At 42.1% G+C, this 19,077-nt stretch overlaps 1 protein-coding gene across 1 annotated transcript in view; it reads right to left on the reverse strand.

Moving 5' to 3' along the window:
- The window catches only part of PRIM2 (DNA primase subunit 2), a 323,348-nt gene that overhangs the window by 60,899 nt on the left and 243,372 nt on the right, over window positions 1-19,077 (reverse strand). The window contains exons 11-12 of the mRNA XM_038743964.1: window positions 12,211-12,337; window positions 8,234-8,316 (exon numbers count right to left, since the gene is read on the reverse strand). Of these exons, the coding sequence (XP_038599892.1) occupies window positions 8,234-8,316; window positions 12,211-12,337 (210 nt within the window). The remainder of the gene's footprint in view (window positions 1-8,233; window positions 8,317-12,210; window positions 12,338-19,077) is intronic.

A 19,077-nucleotide genomic window follows, 5' to 3' on the forward strand; every position in this document is an offset into this window, starting at 1 on the left:
TGTATTAATGAGTACTAGTTTGCTCTAAAAGAGAAATCACCAAAAATCTCATTCTCTGAAATATAAAAAAAGTCTAGTAGTTTGGAAATATATTACATATCTAAAAAAATCATTCTGCCTTCAAATTGTTAGGATTTCAGTGACAGTTCAGACTATTTGGACATTTCTGAATTAGAACAATGAAGCATGCCAATGAAATAAAAATGAGGCACGCATCATGCTCCAAAATGTTAACCCTCCTACAGCATTTATTACAATGTGCCACCACTCTTTTGTATTTGCCTGTGGACAGCAATTATTGCTGTTTATTGATCAAACTCAGCCTGGGTTTAGATGTGCTATTTGTGATTAAATTCTAATTAAACCCTGGGAGGGACACAGTGAGACAACTTGGTCATTAAAATGACTGGGAACATGCTGCAGGTTGTTAGTACTGCCAATACGGGAATTTCAATGTTCAAATTTCACATATAAGCTCTTTCCCAGCAAGTTATAAAAAACTATGATGAAACAAAAGCTTTTAAGGCTACTTAAAATTATCTGTGATCTGTTGAAATGACATCTAAAATGACTATCACTTGCACTTGTATGTGAGATTTCTACATTTGCAAAATACTAACACTTCAATTTTTAAAATGCACAGATTTCATAAAGGAAGTAAAAAAGGATAGTATAGGATAAGAATAAAAGGAAGAGCTTAAGAAAATAATTTTGTCACCTGATTAATCAAAACTTAGGTATAACTGACAACAATAGACAGCTCACAAAATTAACAGACCTAAACTAAGAATAATACCAAAAAAGACTAATATTTTGGAAAGAAAAGACACCTACCATGAAAACTAAAGGTAACAAAAAAATAAGGAACTGAAAATGAGGACAGTTAGCTATTGATGTATACTAAAAAAGAATGTGGAATTTTCTTCTGTAGAAATCTTTACGAACAAAAGAGATTAATTGATAAGGTTTTAAAAATATTAAACAATAAGGGGTAGTGAGATCAGTAAGAGGAGGTCACTGAAGAAAACTTGGCACTGGCATTGTCTACTGCCATTTTCAAATGACCATACTGTAGCTGTTTTGGCATCCTTTCTGGATATGCTCTTCAGAAGATGGTCATACAGTTTCCGGTTGTAAATGTTAGATTAGTCTTGATCTGCTCACACAGACTTCAGAACCAAGACACTGTGCAAAAGAATGATAACAGCTGCTTCTTTTCAGATTCTCTTTAAGGCTCCTTCTCTGCCTCCTACTCACTAACTGTGTGAGTCCCTCAGGGCTCAGTTCTGGGTCCCCTTCTATTTTTCATCTACTCGACCCCCTTGGAGAATTCATCCGCTTCCTTGGCTTCAACCACCATCATTATGTGGATGATTCCCAAATCTACCTCTCTAGCCCTGACCCCTCTCCTTAACCGCAGCCTCACATTTCCTCCTGCCTTCAGGATGTCTCTTCTTAGATATCATGCCAACATCTTTTTTTAATGGTATTTGTTAAGCGCTTACTATGAGTTAAGCACTGTTCTAAGGGCTAGTTTTGTAATCAGGTTGGACACGGTCCCTGTCCCACATTGGGTTCATAGTCTTAATCCCCATTTTACAAATGAGGTAACTGAAGCACAGAGACATTAAGAGACTTGCCAAAGGTCACACAGCAGACAAGTGGTGGAGCCAGGATTAGAACCCAAATCTTGACTCCCACGTCTATGGATGCTACACCATGCTGCTGTGGACACCTCAAACAGACCTCCTTAACAGACCTCCTCAATTTCCCATCCAAACCCTGTCCTCCCCGACTTTTCCTTCTAATGAATACCACCACCACCATTCTCATGAGCCTGTAACTTTGGCATTGTCCTGAACATCTTTCTCATTCAGTCAACCCACATATCCATCAATCAATTGTATTTTTTGAGTACTTATTGTGTGGAAAGCACTGTACTAAGGGCTTCAGAGAGTAACATATAGCAGACTTGGTAATAATAATAATAATAATGGCATTTATTAAGTGCTTACTAAGTGCAAAGCACTGTTCTAAGCGCTGGGGAGGTTACAATGTGATCAGGTTGTCCCACGGGGGGCTCACAGTCTTAACCCCCATTTTACAGACGAGGTAACTGAGGCACATAGAAGTCAGGTGACTTGCCCCAAGTCACACAGCTGACAATTGGCAGAGCTGGGATTTGAACCCATGGTCTTTGACTCCAAAGCCCGTGCTCCTTTCCACTGAATCACACTGTTTCTCCCAGCTCCCCTCTACCAGAAAAGCCTTTCTGAGATCACATCTCTTCAGGTGGCATTCCCCAAGTCATCTCTCTTCTCCCCACCCTTGGCTGCCAATTTCCGTGATATTTCCACTCCATTTAAATACTTAAGTTCCCACTGTCCCCAAACTCCACTCCATTTAAATACCTAAGTTCCCACTGTCCCCAAACCACAAAGTATATGACTTGTATACTCTAAATGATTTACTTAGTACCTGTCTACCGCTTAGTACAGTGCCTGCCACATAGTAAGCACTTAACAAATACAATAATTATTAATGCCCTTGAGGGGGGATCGAGACTGCTAACTCTTCTGTACTCTCGCAAACACTTAGTACAATGCTCTGCACAGAGTGGATGATCAATACTACACACGTTTCATGTGTACACACGTTTCTTGCCCACAATGAGTTTACAGTCTAATCTGCCATCAAATCCTGTTGCTTCTACCTTCATAATATCACTAGTATCCCTACTTTTGTCTCCACCCAAACTTCTATTAATAATTTATTACAAGATCCAATAATTTATCATACCTTGCCTTCTTTTTATGGTATACATTAAGCATTTACCATGTACCAAGCACTGCTCTAAGTGCTAAGGGAGATAAAAGTTAATCGGGTTGACAAAGTCCCTGTCCCACATGGGGCTCAAAATCTAAATAGGAGGGAGAACAGGTATTGAATTCCCATTTTACAATTGAGAAAACTCTGGCACAGAGAAGTGAAATGATTTGCCCAAGGGCACAGTAGGCAAACTGCTACAACATTAGTCCAAGTACTTATCCTATCCTATCCCTGCCTCCTGTCTCTACCCACTCCACTTGACTGTGCTGCCCGGATCACTTTATTGCAAAAACGTTCAGACCATGTTTTCCCACTCCTCAAGAACCTCCTGTGGTTGCCCATCCACCTTTGCATCAAACAGAAACTCCTTACCATTGGCTTTAAAGCACTCAACCACCTTGTCCCTTCCTACCTCACCTTGCTATTCTCCTACTACAACCCAGCCCACACACTTTGCTCCTCTAATGCTAACCTACTCACTGTACCTCGATCTTGACTTCTCGCCCAAGTCCTGCCTCTGGCCTGGAACACCCTCCCTCCTCATATCCTACAGACAAAAACTCTCCCCACCTTCAGAGCCTTATTGAAGGCACATCTCCTCCAAGAGGCTTTCCCTGACTAAGCTCTTTTCTTCTTTTCTCCCATTCCCTTCTGCATTGGTCTGACTTGCTCCCTTTATTCATCCCCTGCCCAGCCCCACAGCACTGTAATCTGTAATCATCTCTAATTTTATTTTTTATATTAATGTCTGTCTCCTCCTTTAGGCTGTAAACTCATGAGGGAAGGAAATGTATCTGTTATATTGTTATACTGTACTCTCCCAAGCACTTAGTACAGTGAGAGAAGAGAAGCAGCGTGGCTCAGTGGAAAGAGCCCGGGCTTGGGAGCCAGAGGTCAGGAGTGCTAATCCCAACTCCGCCACTTGTCAGCTCTGTGACTTTGGGCAAGTCACTTAACTTCTCTGGGCCTCAGTTACCTCATCTGTAAAATGGGGATTAAGACTGTGAGCCCCACATGGACAACCACGGCGTCTATAGTATAAAAATATATAGTATTTACATATATATATATATATATATATATACATATTTATGTGTGTGTGTGTGTGTGTGTCTATAAGAGCCTGAGAGTCAGAGGTCATGGGTTCTAATCCCGACTCCTCCACTTGTCAGCTGGGTGACTTTGGGCAAGGCACTTCACGTCTCTGGGCCTCAGTTCCCTCAGCTGGAAAATGGGGATTGAGACTGTGAGCCCCCCGTGGGACACCCTGCTCACCTTGTAACCTCCCCAGCGCTTAGAACAGTGCTTTGCACATAGTAAGCACTTAATAAATGCCATTATTATTATTATTTTTAACCTGATCACCTTGTATCCCCCCCAGCGCTTAGAACAGTGCTTGGCACATAGAAAGCACTTAACAAATGCCATCATTATTATTATCATTACAGTGCTCTGCACACAGTAAGTGCTCAGTAAACGTGATTGACTGACTAACTGAAGTGGTGGAGCCCAGATTCTATGTCACCCAGGCCCGTGCTTTTTCCACTAGGCCATGCTCCTCTGCCTTGACTAACTCATCAGCCTCCTTGCTGACCTTCCTGCCTCCTGTGTCTCCACACTCCAGTCCATTCTTCATTCAGTTGCCCAGATTATTTTTCTTAAAAATATTCAAACGATATCTCCCCACTCCTCAAAAATATCCAATGGTTGCCTATCCACCTCTGCATCAAACAGAAATTCTTTACCAGTGACTTCAGAGAACTAAATCAGCTCTCTCCTCCTATTTTACCCCTTCTATTTCCTACTGTCCATTCTACACAAATTATTTCACCAACACCACTACACACAGTACCTCAATTTCATCTTTCTTGCCACAAACCCCTTACCCACAACCTTCCTCTGACCTGGGTATCTCATCATATCCAACAGACTATCACTCTCCCCACCTTCAAAGACATATTAAAAATCACATCTCCACCACATGATAGAATATTAAACACCTTAGTCAATTGCAACTGTAGTAATAACTGAAATAGCATTTATTAAGCATCTACTGGATGCAATGCGCTGCACTAAATGCTTGGGAAGTATAAATCAAACAGGTGACATATTCCCTGACCACTTGCCTACAAGGATATGGAGGAAGACAGACAAAAAAGTAGTTATATCACAAAGTAATTAAAATAGACAACTAAAATAGCCATATATACACCCTCAGTCCCACAGCCCTTATGTACATAGCTGTAATGCATGTTAATGTCTATCTCTGCCGCTAGACTGTAAGCTCCTTGTGGGCAGGGAACGTGTCAACCAACTCTGTTATACTGACTGTGCAGTGCCGCGTACTTGCATCACTTTCAGTTGCTTTGCACACTGTAAGCACTCAATGCAAACAATTAATTGGTTGAAGTGCTGAGGATGGGTATAAATTAGTATATAAGTGCTAGAGATGGCTGATGGACTTGTATTACTGCTATCTTGAGGTAAATAGCTGGCATAAAATGGCAAAATCTCATCACAAATTCTGAGATCCCGCAATAAATACCAAAATCAATCAATTGTATTTATTCACCGCTTACCGTGTATAGAACACTGTACTAAGCACTTGAGCGAGTATAATACAACAGAGTTGGTAGACATAATAATAATAATAATAATAATGATGGCAATTGTTAAGTGCTTACTATTTGCCAAGCACTGTTCTAAGCACTGGGGGTAAAAAGTAATCAGGTTGTCCCACCTGGAACTCACACTTTTAATCCCAATTTTACAGAGGAGGTAATTGAGACACAGAGAAGTTAAGTGACTTGCCCAAAGTGACAGTGACAATTTGTGAAGCTGGGATTAGAACCCATGACCTTTGACTCCCAAGCCTGTGCTCTTTCCACTGAGCCACACTGCTTCCCTGCCCACAACGAGGTTACAGTCTAGAAGGAATAGTAAGTACTTACTATATAACACTGGGTAGACACCAGGAAATCAGATTTGACCTAGCATGGGACTTACTTGGTTGTGTGCACGGTTTTCCTGGTGAGAGCTAGCTCATAATCTAATTCTTCTTCAGGTTCACTGTCACCCTTAAGCACTATACTGATGGCAGGGTAATGATTAATCACCTGTCTGTCTCCAAACAAAAGCACTTAGTCTCTACTTTTTTTTAAATGGCATTTGTTAAATGCTTACTATGTGCCAAGCACTGTACTAAGCGTTGGGGTAGATACAAGGTAATGAGGTTGGACCCAGTCCCCGCCCCACGTGGGGCTCACAGTCTTTCCCATTTTACAGATGAGGTAACTGAGGCACAGAGAAGTTAAATGACTTGCCCAAGGTCACACAGCAGACAAGTGGTGGACTTGTGACTAGAACCCAGGTCCTTCTGACATCCAGTCCCATGCTCTTTTCACTACACCACACTGTACAGAGAGCTCTGTACCAAGTGCTTGGGAGAACACAAAAGAGTTAGATGACATGATCCTCGATGCCTGCTTTCAAAAAGCACCTAGAAATACCAATATAATTAAGCTCTGCAAGTTGAAAGGAATCAATCAATGATAATTATTGAGTGCTTATTTTGTGCAGAGCACTAAACTAAGTACATGGGAAAATAAAATTCAATCCTCAACCCTCCAGGAGTTCATAAGCTCCTAGGAAAAGTATCTAATTGGCAACAGAATGGGAGGCAGTTCGAGAGGAAGGGGTGAGGAGCAAGAAGGGAGTGGGGGAACATAAATAGAGTCATGAATATTAAGTACACACTGGTCATCTCTGTGGGAATGCAGGCAGCATCGAAAGAGAATCATTTGTCTAAGTACTGGGTGAGCTTTCTGTTAACTAGCTCAACTGGATATGACCTTTCATACTGTGAAAGGCAAAGACTCTTCTCTAGTAATTAGAACTTTAAAAATAAATTTAACCCCATAACATTGCACAGGAAATTTTCAGTCCTCTTCTGTAAGACCTCCAGCATTGCATTAAGCACAGCTTTCCTCCAGTGAGGCATGTGGATTTATCAAGATTGCTCTTCCGCAACATCAACGGCATAGATATTCTCTGCAGCACTAGGTTTTGACGGTTTTGACACCTGTCTACATGTTTTGCTTTATTGTCTGTCTCCCCCGTCTAGACTGTGAGCCTGTTGTTGGGTAAGGAATGTCTCTATATGTTACCGACTTGTACTTCCCAAGCGCTTAATACAGTGCTCTGCACACAGTAAATGCTCAATAAATACGACAATGAATGAATGAATGAAATCTAGGATATTTTGTCGGATTTCTAACCATACCACTTCCCGGACATAAAAAGGTTTTGGAAGCAGTGTGGCCTAATGGAAATACCCCAGACCTGGGAGTCCTAGGTCCTGGGTTCTTATCCCATCTCTGATACCTGCCTACTGTGTAATCTTGGGTAAATCACTTCATTTAGAAGCAGCCTGGCATAGTGGATAGAGCACACACCTGGAAGTCAGAAGGTCATGGGTTCTAATGCTGACTCTACCATTTGTCTGTGTGACCTTGGGTAAGTCACTTCACTTCTCTGTGCCTCAGTTATCTCATCTGTAAAATGGGGATTGAGACTGTGAGCCCCACATGGGGCAGAGACTAAATCCAACCTGATTTGCATGTATCCCCACCTCAGTGATTAGTACAGTGCCTGTCACATAGTAAGTGCTTTAAAAATACCACAATTATTATTCTTTTTATTATCATTAACATTAACTTCTCTGTGCCAGAGTTACCTCACCTGTAAAATGGGGATTCAATCCTCCTCCCTCCGATTTAGACTGTGAGCTTCAGGTAGGACAAGGACTATGTCCAACCTGATTATCTTGTATCCACCCCAGAGCTTGACATATAGTAAGCATAAAAAAGTTATTTAGAGCATTTTTTTCCACTCTAAACATTACTTTTCATTTAAACAGCTTACACAATGAAGTATTTTGGCTAAGACCAATTAGAATTGATGAACTCTTGGCAGAACTATACATTAAACCAATGCCTATCACGATATTCAGTGACTACACACAGCTTTATCATTTGTCCTCTGACATCCAAGCTGAAGAAAACAATGTTCATAGATGGAAAATGTAGTCATTCATTTTCAGCTTCATTAAGAAAACTTAATCAAATGTATTTCCTCGAAAACCACTCTATACATTTTATAAAACGATCTGTTAAAAGGTTTCCAAGAAGAATTAAATGCTGCATATTTAGCTGATAAAAGAATTGGAATCTCAGCAAAGGATTAAACTCAGTGTCAGAACTTTGGCTTAATTCATCCAGAAGAGAAGATGCTTGGCAGGGCACAGGCTGAGTTGTACTTTGTATTGCTGCAAGGTGATTAAACGAAACTGAAAGGAACTGTCTGATGTCTCATTACTGAGCTCTCTAAACAGAATCTGACCTACCTGGGTTATCCCAGTGGGAGGAATCTTGTAAGACTGGAGTTTCTGCTTCAGCAGCTCAGGATCACTGTGGCGGAATGGGCACCCTGACAGCCAAAAAAACAAGCAACACAAAAACAAGGCTATTTACCCAGGAGTTAGCACAATAATACACTCAAGAGACTGACTAAGCTCTTCTTAATTGTCTAACAGCTTATTAATAAAAAAGTTAATTGCCCATGTGTGCTACTGCTTTACTCTTTTTCTAAATGACTACTTCACTGTATGGTTATCAGGGCACTACAAGCTCAAGTGTTACATAAAGCATTACAACATAGGCAGGCCAAAATTCCCATTCACTGAGAGGAAAACAGTTTTAACTAGTTCCTTACCAATACGCTGAGATAATCACAAATCTGCCCTAACATGTACATTGGAAGAAATGACAAATTCTTTATTTTTACCCATTATAAAGACTCATTACTATGAAAAAATATGTAATAAAAAATTAAACAAGGCAAGCAAAGAGGAAAATAAGCTATCATATCCTGTGTAGATGATAATCTACAATCAAAATTTCAGCCCAAACTATGGAATTCATGTGGAGGAATAACCCACAGGGAGGTAGGAGTTGACGAACTGCACTTTCATTAAGCCTAATCTCTACCATGCGTTTTTACGTACTAACGGGAATAGCAAATATCAAGAGACACAAACACACTTAAGTACATAAATGTCAATACTGACTAAACTCTTAATCCCCATGATGTTTTAATTTATAAAATGTCCAAATGTGCCTAAGGAGAAATCGACCTATTCAGGCCCAAACATTCTGTGTGGAAATCCTACCACTGAGCCTATTGATGCCGGTGGGAAACTCAAAACATTTCACCACATATCCTGACCCAGACAAAGGTAGGGGGTGATTGGAAAAAATAAATTCAAAAACAAAAGTAAAACACTAGTTTATCAAAACCTTGATTAAAAAGAATCTTCATATCAAAAAATGATGGCCACCCCCACTTTTAAACTATGCAGAATTCTACGGATTAAATTATCCTCAAAAACCAGGAGTGGCCACACCTCAGTTGCTGAAAAGCAGCAAACAAAAAATGTAATGTCATGACAATCAAAAAAAAAAAGAGGGAGAATTCTAGAGGTGAGAAGGTGAGATAAGGTTAGGAGAAGAGAAAGCAGAGAAAGAGGAAATTCCTAGGATGGGGAGAAGTAGCAAATGGTGACAACAAACAAGCAAGAGTCAGTCGGAGCTGGGGATGGGGGCCATACCTTCCCCAGCCTGAGCCCAGGTAGGCAGGAACACATTTTATGGTTGGTTGGAGCAGTGTCACACTACAGCCCATTACCACGGCAGTGACTAAATAAGCAGCATGGCCTAGTGGATAGAGCACGGGCCTGGGAATCAGAAGGTCATGGGTTCTAATTCATTCATTCATTCAATCAATCATATTTATTGAGTGCTTACTGTGTGCAGAGTACTGTACTAAGCTCTTGGGAAGTACAAGTCGGCAACATATAGAGACGGTCCCTACCCAACAACGGGCTCACAGTCTAGAAGGGGGAGACAGACAACAAAACAAAACATGTAGACAGGTGTCAAAATCGTCAGAACAAATAGAATTAAAGCTATATGCACATCATTAACAAAATAAATAGAATAGTAAATATGTACAAGTAAAATAAATAGAGTAATAAATCTGTACAAATATACACAAGTGCTGTAGGGAGGATAAGGAGGCAGGGCAGCGGGGATGGGGAGGAGAAGAGGAAAAAGGGGGCTCAGTCTGGGAAGGCCTCCTGGAGAAGGAGAGTTCTCAGTAGGGCTTTGAAAGGAGGAAGAGAGCTAGTTTGGTGGATGTGCGGAGGGAGAGCATTCCAGGCCAGGGGAAGGACGTAGGCAGAGAGTCAACAGTGGGACAGGTGAGAATGAAGTACAGTGAGGAAGTTAGTGGCAGAGGAGCGGAGGGTGCGGGCTGGGCTGTAGAAGGAGAGAAGGGAGGTGAGGTAAGGGGGTGAGGTGATGGAGAGCCTTGAAGCCGAGAGTGAGGAGTTTTTGCTTGACTCGTAGGTTGACAGGCAGCCATTGAAGATTTTTGAGGAGGGGAGTAACATGCCCAGAGTGTTTCTGCACAAAAATAGTCCGGGCAGCAGAGTGAAGTATATAGACTGAAGAAGTGGGGAGAGACAGGAGGATGGGAGATCAGAGAGGAGGCTGATGCAGTAATCTAGTCAGGATAGGATGCGAGATTGAACCAGCAAGGTAGTGGTTTGGATGGAGAGGAAAGGGCGGATCATGGCAATGCTGTGGAGCTGAGACTGGTAGGTTTTGGTGACAGACTGGATGTGTGGGGTGAACGACAGAGCGGAGTCGAGGATGACACCAAGTTTGCAGGCTTGTGAGACGGGAAGGATGGTAGTGCCGTCTACAGTGACAGGAAAGTCAGGGAGAGGGCAGGGTTTGGGAGGGAAGACAAGGAGTTCAGTCTTGGACATGTTGAGTTTTATATGGCAGGCAGAAATCCAGATGGAGATGTCCTGAAGGAAGGGGGAGATATTAGCCTGGAGGGAGAGAGAGCATGGGCGGAGATGTAGATTTGGGTGTCATCAGTGTAAAGATGATAGTTGAAGCCGTGGGAGTGAATGAGTTCACCAAGGGAGTGAGTGTAGATAGAGAACAGAAGGGGACCAAGAACTGACCCTTGAGGAACTCCTACAGTAAGGGGATGGGAGGGAGAGGAGGAGCCTGAAATGGCGACTGAGAATGAATGGCCGGAGAGATAAGAGGAGAACCGGGAGAGGACGGAGCCTGTGAAGCCAAGGTTGGATAGCGTGTTGAGAAGGGGGTGATCTACAGTGTCAAAGGCAGCTGAGAGGTAGAGGAAGATTAGGATAGAGTAGGAGCTGTTGGATCCCTGCTCTGCCACTTGTCTGCTGTGTGGCCTTGGGCAAATCACTTCACTTCTTTGTGCCTCTGTTCCCTCCTCTGTAAAATGGAGATTAAGACTGTGCGCCCAACAGGGAGTATATTCAACCCAATTTGCCTTTACACTGCCTGGCCCATTGTTGGTAGGGATTGTCTCTATTTGTTGCTGAATTCACTTTCCAAGCTCTTAGTACAGTGCCCGGCACACAGTAAGCCCTCAATAAATACAACTGAATGAATAGCACATAGTAAGTGCTAAACAAATACCACTATTATTATTATTATTATTATTATTGCTAATACTAATAATAAACAAATGCTAAAGCCCAATAACAAGTGATGAAGAGCTGTCCACAGCTTGTGAGCCACAGTTTGGCCACCCCTGCATTAGCCATTCTCTGAAGCTGGACTTCTTTAAGGAAGGATTACTTCTTTTTGCATAAGTATTAGAAAGGTGTAAATCAGAAAAATCCTTATCAAAGAAAAGGTTTTACTAGTCTCTATGAGAAGTTGTGTAGGCTAGTTTTCAGTTCTGTTTCCTGGAAAATCGCCAACTCATCTATAAGTGAATGGTATTTTAATACCCAGAAATTCAGGAAAATTTCATAATGACGATTTGTCAGATTTCTCAATTACCCTTTAATTGTTAAAAAGAACTCAGCCATGAACTCTCTCCTGCTTTTCCAGAGTGAATACTCTTTCTCCAAAGATTGGAAATTTTTAGGCAAAGCTTTAAAAACCTTTTAAAAGGTTTTAAACACCCAGACAGAAAATAAGGGTGAGAAGAAACAGGAGGGAAAGCAGGTGATTCAGAAAAAACTGAGGATACAAATGGTGGGGCATTCTGAAGCACAGCTGGGTAAATTTTTCTTCACTGATCTAGGTCAGTACCAACATATATTACCTGAAGAGTAATACAGCACCAGGCTGACACTCGTGAGGGACATAAGCTACAAACTAGTTCTTGTCAGTAATGCAAGAAGCCATTACGTTTCCTCACAGCTTTCTACAAAGCTGCTGGGTTTTCAAATACTGTAAATACATCAGTGCAAGCACTCACCGTGATAATCCCCTTGACTTGGTGGATTGTTTAGGATAATCTTCATGCAACTGAATGGTGTGTAATCCGTCCTCTTGCCTTCCTTGCCATAGCTGTGGCGGATATTGTAGGCATAACCTTTGTCAAACTGAAAGAGGAGAAAAGAAAAGAAATGGATGGATGTAAACTGCATATTGTACAAATGAAGTCAGCTATTCTGCAAGATAGGATTATGAAGTCAAAATATAGAAAATGTCTGTGAGAGAGGCCAGTAACGTCCCCCTCACATTACCAGTGGCTGGCAAATGCATATTCACTCTTACATTACTATGCATTAATATTTGAGACAATCATTTTCTCCTTCCTGAAAACATCAAAGCATCTTATAAAACTTACCCTGGTAAGAGATTCCAAATATTATCTCCATTTTTTCCAGATGGGGCAAGTGCTGACTAGGGAATTTTGATAGTTACCTCAATTTGGATGGATTCCAGAGATAGTTTCAGAGGTGCAACAGTTTATCATTTGAAAGGTACTATGATTTACATTAGGGGGAAAACGGGAAGAAAATCTGGGCCAATTTGAGACACACTATGTCTTCATAACCTGGGCCAGTTCCAGGTTCCTGAAACGATTCCAGGTTCCCTATAAGTGCTGTGAGGCTGGGATGGCAGATGAATAAAGGGAGCAGGTCAGGGCAACACAGAAGGGAGTGGGAGAAGAGGAAAGGAGGGTTTAGTCAGGGAAGGCTTTTTGGAGGAGATGTACCTACAGTAAGGCTTTGGGAGGAGAGTAATTGACTGTGGGATTTGAGGAGGGAGGGCGTTGCATGCCAGGGGCAGGACGTGGATGAGGGGTTGGAGGCAAGATAGATGAGATCGAGGAACAGTGAGAAGGTTAGCATTAGAGAATTGAAGTGTGCTGGCTGGCTTTGTAGTAGGAGAGTAGTGAGGTGAGTTAGGAGGGGGCACAGTGATTGTGTGCTTTGAAGCCAAAGGTGAGTTTTTGTTTGGAGCAGAAGTAAGTGGGCAACCACTGAAGCTTCTTGAGGGGTGGGGAAACGTCCTAAATGTCTTTGTAGAAAAATGATCCAGGCAGCAGAATGAAGTATGGACTGGAGTTGGGAGAGGCAGGATGCTGGGAGGTCGCAAGGAGGCTGATGCAGTAATCCAGGTGGGATAGGATGAATGATTGTATTAACGTAGTAGCAGTTTGGATGAAGAGGAAAGGGCTGATAGCGATGTTGTGAAAGTGGAACCGACAGAATTTAGTGATGGGTTGAATATGTGGGTTGAATGAGAGAGAGGAGCCATGGATAACACCAAGGTTACAGGCTTGTGAGACAGGAAGGATGATGGTGCCGTTTACAGTGATGGGAAAGTCACTGGGAGGACACGGTGTGGGTAGGAAGATAAGGAGTTCTGCTTTGAACATGTTAAGCTTTCTGTGATGGGAGGATCTTGAACGCAAGAGGAAATATGAGATTACAGAAAGAGAGAGATATCAGGGATGGAGATGTAGATTTGGGTATCATCCGCATAAGAAGTGGTAGTTGAAGCCATGGGAGCAAATGAGTTCTCCAAGAGAGCAGGTGTAGATGAAGAATAGAAGGGGACCCAGAACTGAACCTTGAGGGACACCACAGTTAGCGGTTTGGAGGCAAAGGAGAAGCCTGTGAAAGACACTGAGAATGAGAGGCCAGATAGATAAGAGGAGAACCATGAGAGGACAGTGCCAGTGAAGCCAAGGTTGGATAATATTTCCAGAAGAAGGGGGTAGTCAACAGTGTCAAAGGCAGCTGAAGGTCGAGGAGGATTAGGATGGAGTAGAGGCCATTGGATTTGTCAAGGAGATCACTGGTGACATTTAGGAGGGTGGTTTCTGTGGAGTGAAGGGGACAGAACCCAGATTGGAGGGGGTCAAGGAGACAAATGAAAGAGCGGGTGTAGACAACTCACTCAAGGTGTTTGGAGAGGATTGGTAGGAGGGAGATGGGGAAATAACTGGAAGGAGCAGTAGGGTCAAAGGAGGTTTATTTTAGGATAGGGGAGATATGGGCTTGTTAAAAAGCAGTGGGGAAGAAGCCATTGGAGGGGAAACAGTTGAAGATCATGGTGAGGGAAGAGGAGAGGGGCTAAGTGTTTTGATAAGGTGCAATGGAAAGGGGTTGGATGTGCAGTTCGAGTGGGTGGATTAAGAGAAGGGAGAAGATCTCTAGTGATACTTCTGGGAAAGATGGGAGAGTTGGGGGAATACAATATAACAGAGTAGGTAAACCTGTTCCCTGTCCACAACAAGCTTACAATCTCTCTCCGCTCCCTTCCTGGGCCTCAGTTTCTGCTACCCCATTGTCTATACAGGATTCCCCACTTACTCTCCTCTCCGGTGAGGATCCCCATTTTGGCCTTCTAACACAAATGCCTCAATGCAGTGTTTTTTTGTTGTTTATTTGTTTGTTTTAACAGGGCCAGTGCATTAGGATCTTACAACCCAAAAGCCAAAACTCTAGCTTTAAGATAGGCTTTGTAGTCGGATGGTTAATGCACTGTAATCCAAGACAATCTGGGCTGAACAAGCAACTATAAAACAATGGAGATGAGGGATTTCTCACACTCATCTGGCATCTTGAAAAGCAGATCCTATTGTGCGTAAGAAGCTAATTGGCCTCATCAGTGCTTGATGGTCACCTCTGACTTTCTGTGTGCACCAAAATCCAGAAATCAATCAATCATATTTATTGAGCTCTTACTGTATGCAGAACACCGTACTGAGCACCTTGGGGAGTACATCACAACTATATAACAGACACATTCCCTGCCCACAACGAGCTCAGAGTCTAGAGGGATGTTTTCATCAGAATTTCTCTGTACACCCACAGAAGGCAAAAAGTTCAGAGGGAGAGAAGTTTATTTTCACCGTATCCTGTAAAAATAAAGATCTTCTTGATCCTCTGCACAAAGCCACAAAACATTTCTCATCTACAGTAGCTTTCTTCAGTTCAGCAGTAAACATTAACAAATTCTAATAAACCTTTTAATGTGGAACTGCATATGGACTAAATTCAATTTCAAGATAATTAGCGGCTGCTACATGATTTCTGTTTGTTCATCAGAAAATTTTTTAAAAAAGCTTTTAAGAAAGCCATTTGTTCTTAATTCATCCCCATTCCCTGACAGGGGATTCAAATAACCTAAAACTGGAAGTTTCCACAGTCAAAAGGAAAATATGCAATTTTTTTTAACATTAGAACGTGTACATATTTTGTGGACTTTTAGAGGTGAAAGATCCAACTGTCCACCATTTTAGCAGCCATAGTGAACAGCTAAGAAATTGTAAGGATGGAGAATACATGAAAACCAGTGCTGGATACAATGTTTGGGTATGAAAACTGGTTTGCCTTGGTCACCAGCAGCCAAAACCAGAAGGCTGGGAGGAGAGAAGTTTTTTGTTTTTTTAAACTGGTATTACACGTTTTGTTTTTAACTGGTATTCGTTTAAAGTTTATTATGTGCTACCACACACTCTACTAAGCTCTGAGGTAGACACTGTCCCTGTCCCACTTGAGGCTCACAGTTTTAATCCCCATTTTACAGATGAGGTAACTGAGGCACAGACAAGTAGGGGAGCCTGGATTCGAATTAAAATCCTCTGACTCCCAGGCTCTAGGCTACACTGCTCCTCAAGTTTCTTCTTTCTCTCTCTTATCCCTGACCTGAGGAAATGAGTATGGATCAATTTATAGTTTAATTAAGGTTCACTTCCTGGCTTGAAGATGGAACTATGGTGGAAGCTCTTTCTGGCCGTCTGCCGGCAGGACTCGGCCCCCGCCCCATCCCAGGAACCAGTGGGATGGCCCAGGGTCTTCCCTGGATGGTAGTTGACTGTGTAGCCACCTCCCCGCACACAGGCCTGCTCGCCTTCTGGTTAGAAAATATTTTTATTTTCTGTGTCACAGGCACACAGGCCTGTGACAAAAACAGAAATTTTAGCATTTATCAGTGGATCGAAAAATTGGATGGACTTGGTATAGCAACACAGGCATAGTACTACCAATTTTTTAGTGTTGATGATGATGATGATTGTGGTATTTGTTAAGCACTTACTATGTGCCAGTCACTGTACTAACCGCTGGAGTGGGTACAAGCAAATACAGTTAGACACAGTCCCTGTCCCACATGGGGCTCACAGGCAGGCTTAATCCTTGTTTTACAGATGAGGTAACTGAGGCACAGAGAAGTGACTTGCCCAAGGTCAAACAGCAGGCAACTGACTGAGCCGGGATTAAAACCCGGTCCTTCTGATCCCCAGGCCTGTGCTCTATCCACTAGGTCATGCTGCTTCTTAGCAGACTCTGTTTTCTATTCTCCTCCATTTAAGGCTGAAAGATTCCTCAGGGCAGGGACTATAGCTGGAGTTTCTATAGTTATGGGCATGTTATGATGCTTTATATTTACTGGAATTATTGTACAGTCACACTGTAATCATCATAATAATGATGATAAATAGGAGAACTAATTCTACAATAAATACTCTCTACTGCTCTGCTCGCGAAAACAAACTACTTGCACATTTGAGGTAAACTGACTTGGAAAACAATGAAATCAGTATAATCCAGCTGAAGTCATGACAATAGAATCTTACATCAGTAACAACAGATAAGCCTCAGTTTTGTCGCTTCCGGGCTGAGAATCTGTGCAAGGGACTTGCGGATAAAAATAGCAGTTTGCACAGCATCACTTGTACTTTCATCTCTTCAAGCTGTGTTTCCGCTGGGGGTAAGGAGTGCAATAAATGAGTAGGTAGGCAGAGATACAGCACACTGTTTAGTGCATTAGGTAGAGATACAGCACACTGTCTAGTGCATTTTTTTTTAACACGTAGGGCTCATATACAGGCAGCATAGTGCTGATGCTGTGCCGTGAGTCCGTAATCCAGCAAGTGGTTGCCTTGTTAACCCTGGCTTGGGAAGTAGAGTGGGTTACTGGAAAAGGAACAGGGCTGGGAATCAGGAGACCCAGGTCCTAATCACGGCTCTGCCACTTACCTGCTATGTGATCATGGCAAGTCGCTAACTACTTTATGCTTTAGTTTCTTCTGCAAAATGGAGAAAAAAATTTATTTTCTCTCCCTCAGATTGTACCATGAGGGACACGAGTTGTGTCTTATCAGACCACCTTTTTTACCTACCCAATGCTTGACACATAGTAAATTGTTAGAATTATGATTAATATTATTGGTAGTCACCAAGGTCATTTTTTTCCCGCCCCACCCAGTAGCAAACCATTTTTCAGGATTCCTGCTGAGTCTGTCCACCACACAGAATGCCCTAGGTGGTTCGTCAATCAAAAATTTTCACACTGATGGCCTAGCTTCTGGAGGTAAAAGAGGGGACTAAAATCCAGCAGTTGTCTTTCCCCTGGTCCAACAGCATGGTCAGAAATCTGCTTCTAGACAGGTAAAGCCTGCACAGTGCCTGGGACATAGTAAGTGCTTAAAAAATACCACAATTATTATACTGAGTGGTTTTGGCTTGAATTATTTCAACAACTTTCATAATCCCCCTTTGGTTTAAATCAAGAGAGAGCAGGACTAATTTTCCCTATTTAGAAACATTGGGGATTTACATGGTTCTTGTAAAGCTTGTCTTTAAATAAAAAATGGTATTTATTAAACACTATGACTGGAGCACTGTGCTAAAAGTTGGGCTAGACACAAAATAACCCGGGCATACATAGTCCCCATCCCACATTAAACTCAAAATTTAAAACAACGAATACGAAAATATAACTATATTACTCATCTAGATTTAGGAACACTGAGAAGTAGCATGGTCTAGTGGATACAGCGCAGGCCTGGGAGTAGGCCTGCAAGTCTGCCACTTGTATGCTGTGTGACCTTGGGGAAGTTTCTTCTTTTCTGGGCCTCAGTTACCTAGGCTGTAAAATGGAGATTAAGACTTTGAGCCCTTATTTGGGACATGGACTGTGTCCAACCTGATTAATTTGTAACTACCCCAGTGCTTAGTACAGGGCCTGGCATATTGTGAGTGTTTAAAAATATCATAAGACAAATTGGTATAAGTAGACTGATGGGTTAGAAGCCCATTTATAACATTATTCCTTGGAGAAAATTGGTTCTGATTTACAAAGTTACATGATGTTACTGCTACTATGCTGATCTAAGCACTTATCCTATCCCACCTTGACTACTGCATCAGCCTCTTTGCTGATCTCTGTGTCTCTTGCCTCACCCCACTCCAGTTCTTACTTCACTCCACTGCCCAGATCATTTTTCTCATAAAACACTCAGTCTCTGTTTCCCTACTCCTCAAGAACCTCCAGTAGTTGCTTGTGAAACTGACACTCCTTGTCACTGGTTTTCAAGCACTCAGTCACCTTGCTTCCACCTACTTTACCGCCCTAATTTTCTAGTACAAACCAGCTCAAACACTTCACTCCTCTAACTCCAACCTACTCATTGTACCTTAATCTCTTCTAATTTAACATTGACTCCTCACTCATGGACTGACTCTGTACTGGAACTCCCTCCGTCTTCATATCCAAAAGACTATCACTCTCCCCACCTTCAAGTCTTATTATTCAAACAGTCGTATTTAGTGAGCACTTACTGTGTGCAAAGCACTGTACTAAGCGCTTGGAAAGTACAATTTGGCTACAAATGGAGACAAACCCTACCCAACAACGGGCTCACAGTCTAGAAGGGGGAAGAAAGAAAACAAAACAAAACAAGTAGACAGGCATCAATAGCAACAATATAAATTAACAGAATTATAGATATGTACACATCATTAATAAAATAAATAGAATAATAAATATGTACATATATTCACAAGTGATGTGGGGCGGGGAGGGGGTTAGAGCAGAGGGA

This window comes from Tachyglossus aculeatus, chromosome 1 (assembly GCF_015852505.1).
Source record: "Tachyglossus aculeatus isolate mTacAcu1 chromosome 1, mTacAcu1.pri, whole genome shotgun sequence".
In the NCBI taxonomy this organism is placed as follows: domain Eukaryota; kingdom Metazoa; phylum Chordata; class Mammalia; order Monotremata; family Tachyglossidae; genus Tachyglossus; species Tachyglossus aculeatus.